The sequence below is a fragment of the Cyphomyrmex costatus genome, unplaced genomic scaffold (genome assembly GCF_001594065.2).
Source record: "Cyphomyrmex costatus isolate MS0001 unplaced genomic scaffold, Ccosl1.0 scaffold579, whole genome shotgun sequence".
Taxonomy (NCBI): Eukaryota; Metazoa; Arthropoda; class Insecta; order Hymenoptera; family Formicidae; genus Cyphomyrmex; species Cyphomyrmex costatus.
In genome coordinates, this window is record NW_017279970.1 from 27,011 (window position 1) to 36,325 (window position 9,315).

Consider the following 9,315-nt stretch of genomic DNA (forward strand, 5'->3'; position numbering starts at 1 on the left):
GGGTTAAAGTTACTTCGCGTGGAAAGTTTAACGTTTCTAAACAGGGAAAGGTGTAGAATAGTACTTAATATCATACATGTATTATATAGGGTGTCCCATTTTAATCGACGGATCCAAATATCTCCTAAAATACGCCAGCTATAAAAAAATGTTTCAAATAAAAATGGAATGGTGTCGAGGGGGACACATTTTAGTCATATTGTTTTTATTCTAAGTGGAGGCGCTAAAAAGATATGAAGGTCACCTCCACTTTTTTAAATGGAATTATGTAATTTTTTTTAGATAACGTGATTCCTCTAACTATTTTGCATATAAAAGTATTAAGATAGAGATACCAAAAATTGTTAATAACGTTTTAACGAAGGACGAGCGACGGTTAAAACCTGTTGGAGGTTACTCAGGGTCGTATCCTTGAGAAAATATGTCAAGGTCAAGGTCATTGTGGAGAGTCCCCTGATCTAAAGATTTACCGGTTTCACTACTGTTAAAAATAACTTCAACGCTTTATAATATCTCAAAAATTATAAGAGTCCGCCGCCTAGTTGTTAAGGCAAAGTTACTCAGAATCATGACCTTGACAACATATGTCAAGGTCAAGGTCATCGGTGAGGTGTCCCCTAATCTAAATAATTACCGAAAATAAACTTAGTCCGATGCTAATAAAACCTAATCATTTAGGTAGACCTCGTATAGAACCGAGAGTACAGTTACTTGCTGTTTTATGGTTGCTAGCAACTCCTGATTCTTATAGGTGAATACCATTTATAAACTGTAAAAATTATATTTAAAAAATCTTAAGAAATAATACTACTCTGTAAAAGAAATAGAAAAACTGTTATATAATTACATTTTGAAATAATAGTTCGCATAATAAACTAATTTTGGAACTATTATCTCAAAATTATCTATTTTGAAATCATCTATTATTCCCAATTAACTCATATTGTTTATTTTCAAACAATAATTAGTTTTTATATAGCTTAATTCTTTTTTATATACCTTCTTATATTTTGATAATTACTCACTCAGCAAAGTAAAAAATAATTTTAAATTAAATTTTCTATTTTTATTATTATATCTCTCTCTTATATATATTTGTTTTCTATTATCTATGATTAATAATTTTGTATGGAATTTTTATTGTCATAGATCTGTTGGACTCAAATTCGATTTGGCTAAATCGTCACTAAATCACTGCGTACGACGTGTTATTCAGGCCTTTTGTAATATTTCAAACGATATTATCAAATGGCCATCTGTGAATCGTATGAATACTGTAACAGAGAAGTTCAAACAGATAGCGGGTCTTGATAATGTTCTTGGTGCTATTGATGGTTCATATATTGAAATTCCAGCACCATCTGTAATATTTATAGTTTTGCTTTTTTTAAATATGTTATTATATTTAAATTTGATTAATAGAAATTTATGTTTATTTTTCAGATAGATGCTCATTGTTACCTGACAAGAAAGTGTAGATATGCCATTATACTTCAAGCTGTATGTGATGCAGATATGCGTTTCATTGATTGTTATGTCGGATATCCTGGTTCTGTGGGGGATCTTAGAGTTTTCCGCAATTCTGATCTTTGGAATTGTGTCAACAGAAATCCTCAGTCTTTTTTCCCTAATCAAGAATTCATAATAGGAGACAAAGCATATCCTGTACTTGGATGGTGTTTGACCGCTTATAAGGATAATGGTCATTTGACAGAGGTACTTTACAATATATTTAAAAAAATAAACATTACAGTATTTTAACTTTACAAATAAGATCATATCATCTTTTGATCAAAGCAGGATTTTAAATACTAAAGCCTACGGCACACGGTGCTTTTTTTTCCTGCTGGATTGCTAACTGGATTAGAATCTTGCCACCGTATTGACTGCGGTGCTGAAAGTGTCAGTATCGCGGCCAATCTGATGGCAAGAATCTGATCTAGCTAGCAATCCAGCAGGAAAACAAGCACCGTGTGCCGCTGGCTTAAATTAATATTCATAGAATAATATAAATATTAATTTGTGGCATTTAAGATCTTACTTTGATCGAAAGACAGCATGATCTTTTTATTTAAAACTATTCTGTTTTATTAATACTATTTTATTTCACTTAAATTTTAATTTTATTTGATAATTATATCAGTAATGTTGCATTACTAGTCTTTTATATATACTTATTTTTGTAAACTTTTGTATGTTACAGGTCGAGAACAATTTTAATTTTATTTTATTACAGACTAGACAAATAATAGAACGCGCTTTTGCTTTACTAAAAGGACGCTTTAGACGTTTAAAATATTTAGATAGATTTGATACCTGCAACAATTTTAGCCTGTTGTGTTCTTCATAACATATGTTTAGGTGATACTGATGATGAAGTTGAGAATTATATAATAGAAAACGAACAGAATAGAGAAGATAATCCAGAATGTGCACAAGTTGAAAATGATAATAATAATGATGATGATGAAGGTATAGCCAAGCGTAATTATCTTGCAACAATTCTATTTCCAAGAAGATAAATTACTACATGTAATTATATATTATATATATAGAAATGGAACATAACAAAATTTTATTATATTAATAAAAATACCTTACGTGAAAAATATACATATTGTATTAAATATACCTTAAATGAAAAAAATATACGTATTATATTAAATAAATCTTTTAAATACTATCTATATCAGCTAGATAACTGATGTGGATGATAATTTTACTTAGATGAGTTCCGGATAGCGTTTTTAATTAATGATATTGCTGAAGATGACTTAAAAAATAAAGTCGAAACGTACGTAAGAGAAGACAAATATTGGAATTTATTCACAACCCTACATCCAGCGGTGGACTCCTATTGCCTCAAGGACATTGTTTGATATTTGTAATATAAGGAGTGATTTATTTTGTTATTTTAATATTAATTAAGAATTTTGAAAATTAAAAGAACTAAAAAATTTACCTTTTTAAAAAAAGGTAGAAAATGCGCTAAGAGTGCGTGCTTCTGATAAAAAACCGTTTGGGCCAGTTTCACCAACGCCAATTACTTAATCGGCTGTAGAACCGACTAATTATATTTGCTGTTTAGTAGACCATGATGTAAACTATAGATGTATCATTTGTATAAAAGATATATCAATAGTCGGCGCCAAGTTGAATTCTACTATCTTTAAAAACCCATGTGGTAATTATTCTTATTAAATTCTTACTAAATTAAATAGTAAAACCCACGTAGTTCTTATTGATTAAATAGTAAAACCCACGTAGTTCTTATTGAATGATCTTCCTATTTCAATCCAAATGGTTCTAGTGACATGTATCATTTGTATAAAAGATATGATATCAATAGTCGGCGCCAAATTAAATTCTAATCTAATATTTTTAAAAACCCATGTGGTCCCAGATAGCAAGACGTGTCGGAAGCACGCATTGCAAAGGCTCTAGTAGGTTAAGAAGGGGTCAATCGGCCCCCAAACGGATTATGACCAGTATGTCACCAAAGAGTTCGTTGACCCGAAAAAAAAATTTGGAGAAATTTTTAATTCCATACACCACCCCTTTTCGGAGATATTGCCTTATGAAGTATTTTCATATTTTATTTTTGTCACGAGACCTATCAGATACAATTTTATTAAAAAAATTTGGGCATACAAAACGTATCAAAAGGTATTTGAAAATATTTTTTGCGAGATGTTCCAACCTAACCATAATTTTTAAAAAATTCCTGAAAATTTATAGGTGACCCCCTTTTGTTAGTTTATGATTGGCAACCTCGCAAAAATTCAAAAACATGTATTTTTAAACTTATTTTCACCCTGAATTTTTTCAGAATTTTTTGAACCCGGCATCATGCCTAAAAAAATTAAAACTCGCCTAAAAAGGCAAAAAATCGCCATAAAATATATATCAAGTAGCCATAAAGCCCTAAAAGGCTCATAAGATAGCGTGCAGAATTCGCCATTAGTTTCGTTTAGTTTAGATATTTAGCGAAAATTATCAAGCCTGCTGAATTATTATCCAAATTATTCGATGCCCAGAAAATTGCACCGGTCATCAATGAGGATAGCGACGACGATTAATAATATATACATGAACATATATAAATATATTATGTTGATCAAAATAAAGAAATTCCAAAAAGCATTTATAACCTTTAAATATTTCAAAATAGTTCCAATATGAAAAAAAGCATATGGCTAAAATTTTCAGAAAAAAATTCGGTTATGGGATGAAATTGTCGTACGATATTTTTTCTGCCTTAAATTCATCAGTCGTCCTCCGATACTCGTAGAAAATACTTATTACTGATGTATTCTAGTGTCTTAAGATTGCAGAACTATTCTAACCACACTTCAATGCCGTCTGAGAGTTTTGCGACTCTCTCAAGACCATTTTATGGCATTTTGAGTATTTTAAGAATGCCCCAAGGATATTTTGTAAATGTTTTAGAGTTTTAAGACTGCTTTAATGCTGAATAGTAATGTTAATCGAATTTTAGGGCTGTCTCAGAATTGTATTAGTGTGTTACGATTGTCTTAACCCTTTGCGTCACGGTGGGACGCTCAGCGTCCCACCTTTTATCCGTTGGTTTTTTCACCTTTAAAAATCAGTTTCTCATGTTTTTTACGTCGTGATTAATTTTCTACATAGCTGAGGCATTTATTTGTCGAATACAAGACATCATACATATTAACATACTATAGTTCATTAATTATAAACAATAATATACCAAAAAATGGCCATTTTTTGAAAAAGAAATCGTTTGTGAAAAATAATCACATACAATTCGCTTGAAAAACGCTACTCAGGGGTTTTTGGGGTCGCTGAATACGAATCTGATATCAGTTTTCAAAAAATTTAAAATGGCGGATCCAATATGGCGGATATGAAAATTGAAAATCTACTGATTCGCTTGAAAAAAGTTACTCGGGGGTTCGCAGGGTTGCTGAATACGAAAATTAAAATAGATTTTGGGATTCAAAACGATTGAATATAAGTGGAAGACACTTATATATGAGTGAAAACTGACATCAGATTTGTAATCTGCGACCCCGAAAACCCCCGAGTAACTCGTTTCAAGCAAATTCATCCATTTTTTAGAAAGTTGTCGGCCATATTGGATCCGCCATTTTGAATTTTTAAAAACTGACATCAGATTCGTAATTTGCGACCCCGAGAACCCCCGAGTAACTCCTTTCAAGCAAATTCATCCATTTTTTAAAAAATCGACCGTCATATTGTATCCTCCATTTTGAATTCCTGAAAAATGATATCTGATTCGTAATCAGCGACCCCAAAAACCCCTGAGTAACGAGTTTCAAGCGAATTCAGTGAATAGAAAAATGCGTGACTGAAAGGGTTAAGGCGATATTATGGATGTTTTAGTGTTTTAAGACTTCCATAATATTGCATAATTGTTTTAATCAGAGCGATGAACTATTTTAGGGTTATCTTGCTATCTTACCTATGTCTGCAGGCTATCTTATGAGCCTTTTAGGGCTTTACTTGATATATATTTTATGGCAATTTTTTGCCTTTTTAGGCGAGTTTTAATTTTTTAAGGCATGATGCCGGGTTCAAAAAATTCTGAAAAAATTCAGGGTGAAAATAAGTTTAAAAATACATGTTTTTGAATTTTTGCGAGGTTGCCAATCATAAACTAACAAAAGGGGGTCACTTATAAATTTTCAGGAATTTTTTAAAAATTATGGTTAGGTTGGAACATCTCGCAAAAAATATTTTCAAATACCTTTTGATACGTTTTGTATGCCCAAATTTTTTTAATAAAATTGTATCTGATAGGTCTCGTGATAAAAATGAAATATGAAAATACTTCACAAGGCAATATCTCCGAAAAGGGGTGGTGTACGGAATTAAAAATTTCTCCAAATTTTTTTTTCGTGTCAACGAACTTTTTGGTGACATGCTGGTCATAATCCATTTGGGGGCCGATTGACCCCTTCTTAACCTGCTAGAGCCTTTTATTAAATTAACCTATTATTTGAAACGTCATTTCTTGCTTCATTTTTGTGATTACATGTAACGGCATATATATAGACAATTCGAAACATCTCTGTCAATAAGGTAACAGTGGAGCAGTACGTTAGGTGAACGACTCAGAACTGGACACCGTGGATCGAGGAGAGTCACGAGTGGTTTACAAATTTTTTCCTAGGTATTATTAGTCAGTTCAGCACTGTTACGGCCCGGCGGCCCTCTACTGCGTTACAAAATTCCCTAGATGATTTCACACGCGGGACTGAGAAATAAAAAGTATTGTGGCCCCGTCGTCAGACCATGGATGGTCACCGGTCCTGACTAAAAATGATACGAAATCCCCTCGCAGCTCGGAGCACGTGTTGCAATTTATGATTGGTCGCGCAGAAGAAAGTATCGAGGAACACTTCGCGCACTTTTCGAAAAGATGCGGCAAACCGAGTTGCAGACAATGACGACGAGCTAGATAATATTCAGAACGCGCACGTGGTTCTTCTGAATTATAACAATCGTTACAAAGTGTCGTTCGATTAGTACGATGTAAATAGAGCTGCGATATTACACAGAGAGCTTCATCAACCCACGCGCGGTAAGAGTCGTTGTCGAACACGTTGCTTGGTTCACGATGCGGCGTCGTAGGAGGGCACATGGCACCGTTGCATATTAAGTTTAACGAATTTATGAAAATGCGACAGCATCGGTAACCAATAGGATCGAGATTCCAGAGCGGTGATGCAGTAGACGCGCGCGGCGATTCGTTGGAACGTAACGGTTGAGCCCGAATATGGCGGTGTTGGCGTCCCACGTGGCCGCCACGTTAGTGTTACAATTGGAATAATTTGAGAGTTCACTTATAACCTTAGTAATTGCCTTTTACCTGTAGGTCCTCACAAATTACGATACGTTTGCAGCTTGGATCCTTCCTTGGTAGATTTGAATACTGGGCCAGTACTTCACGGACCTCGTGTTCGCAGGTGAAAGGAGTAAAATGAGGAAGCGATAATAGGAACGTTAAACAAGTTCTGTTCCGATTTCATAAAATACAATTATGTATATTTTATACTAATCGAGTTCAAGTACAAAAGAAAAATTAGAACATATGCTTACAGCGTAATTCAATTAAGTCAGTAAAGTTTTACAAGTTCAATCTTAGAATTAAGGATAATAGAATTATTACTAATCGCATTTATTATTACTTGAATTCTTATTATTGGAATATTGATAATCTTATATTATCAGGCTAATTATGATTAAAGATATAAATCCTCTTAGAAATAGTACTACAATTACGTGAATAAAGAAATAGAAAAATAATTATTTAATTCACTTATAACTAGAGCTTGTTTAAGTAAGTGTTAATTGAATTGTAATGCGTAAGAGAACCCGGTGTGGATTTGAATTAGGATATGAGAATGGATTTTGAAAATAGGAAAATTCACACGTGGTCTTACACAAAGGCGTCACAGGCGGTGTCCCTGGTCCCGGGAGAACGAACCGCACAGTTGGAGAGCTAGAATCAGAGAGAGCGAAGGACGCTTTCCCGAAAGGGTTGAGGATCCGTCGCCCTACTCCCACGCGTTTCGGGCCCTGTTGCGCAACAGGAAGGGATGCTTGCGCAATAGGAAGGGATTTTAAGGCGGGTTCTCTTGTGACGACGTTCTCGTCAACGCGGTTCTTAGATTATTCGCATGTAAAGGCGGCTTTACACTACAAGATCGCGGAAAAATGTTGCGCGGACGTAACAGCACTTAAGGAGAGGACACAAATGATGGAGAAAGAAATCTAATTAATAAGAACTGCTGTAAATTTTTTTTTTTTCGTGTATGCCGCATGCGTGCGAGCAATATGGCACTTAATTGAGGACACATTCAATAGTTAATTAGGTAGATCGCGTTCTATATCTGCCGCGTTTTTACGCAGTCACGACATGACAGCAGACTGTGTTCGATTTTTGCTGCGTTTTTGCTGTCAGTACTGGTTATGTCAGGTTGTGCTGTATTTTTACCGTGTTACGCTGTCACGATGTGATAGCAAATAATGATTGATTTTTGTTTTATTTTTATCGTTGTATTATGGTGGCAGGCTAAGTTGTTAGAAACTAAGCTTAATGAGGAAGCTTAATGAGGAAGTGCAAAGATATAAGTCCAGACTAGTCGGTCGTGGTTTTTCACAAAAATATGGAGATGATTATAAGGAAACATTTGCACCTGTGGTAAGACTAACTTCAATTAGATTATTATTTGGATTGACAACCGAACTTGATTTAAGTCACATTGATGTCACAACCGCTTTTTTGAATGGTGATCTTAATGAAGAAATCTATATAGGTAAGTACAGTAGTTTATGCGATACGGATCATGCGATATTTTTCTCCCATTCAGTGCGCTCCCATGGGATGCGAAACTGCGGATATGCGGAACTACGGAACGTTCATTACTGGTGACATCATTCCGCCGATTCCGTTCCGCTGAAGTGTGGGTATGTTTCGTTTTTACTGGCAGTGCAGTAAACGTCATAACAGTGTACTGCTGCAGCTGTTTCAAAATTACTGTAGTACTGTCAGCACTGCTGTAACGTCGTATTTTGGAACGAAGTTAAAGTGCTACCAAGAAGACTAGAACCAGGAGAGTAAACTCGGTCAAATATCGGTAGTGGGGGTAGGCCAAAAAGTGACGCCGGATAACTTCCCCCACTCTTGCGCTTCATTAGTCCTCTCTGTCGCTCTGATAGTCATTTTCAATTCGTGACTGCGCATGTCAAACAAACCTTGTTTCTGTTTAATTGAATTTTGGACTCAAGAAGACTAAAAATCATACATATTTCAATTTATGTTATTCCAACGACGACGGAAATATTAATAATATTCTGTAAATAAAAAAAATTACTGTAATCATACTCCAAAATTTGTATACAACACAGAATTTACCTATAAACAAGTTATTTAATATATAGTATAATTTCTTTTTACAACTTACATTCTGTTTAAGATGGTTTAAGAAAATTTTTTTTTTTTTTTAAGTGTGTCCCTCGGATGAGGGAAAATAAAGCGTCTCTAGCCCTAACCTTTTTGGGCTATATAACGCCAAGAAGACTTCTTGAACTAGCTCTAACCTTTTTGGGCTATATAACGCCAAGAAGACTTCTTGATAACGCAAAGGTTAAGAACAAGACTTCTTGGTTATAACCGACGCGCGCATGCGCAAACTTTCATTCAATGTGCAATGCCACTGCGCATTGAATGAATAACCGCGGACGTTTTTTGACCTACCCCCACCACGCTAGCACAGTATAGGTAAGTACACCCACGGTAATTAATTC

At 34.5% G+C, this 9,315-nt stretch overlaps 1 protein-coding gene across 1 annotated transcript; it reads left to right on the top strand.

Moving 5' to 3' along the window:
• The first annotated feature begins 651 nt into the window (after positions 1–651).
• Positions 652–2,357, top strand: LOC108779305 (putative nuclease HARBI1). Its single transcript, XM_018546695.1, has 4 exons — positions 652–751; positions 1,150–1,363; positions 1,444–1,716; positions 2,204–2,357. The coding sequence occupies exons 1-4, from the start codon at positions 654–656 to the stop codon at positions 2,348–2,350; spliced, it is 732 nt and encodes a 243-aa protein (XP_018402197.1). The 5' UTR covers positions 652–653; the 3' UTR covers positions 2,351–2,357.
• The last annotated feature ends 6,958 nt before the right edge of the window (positions 2,358–9,315 follow it).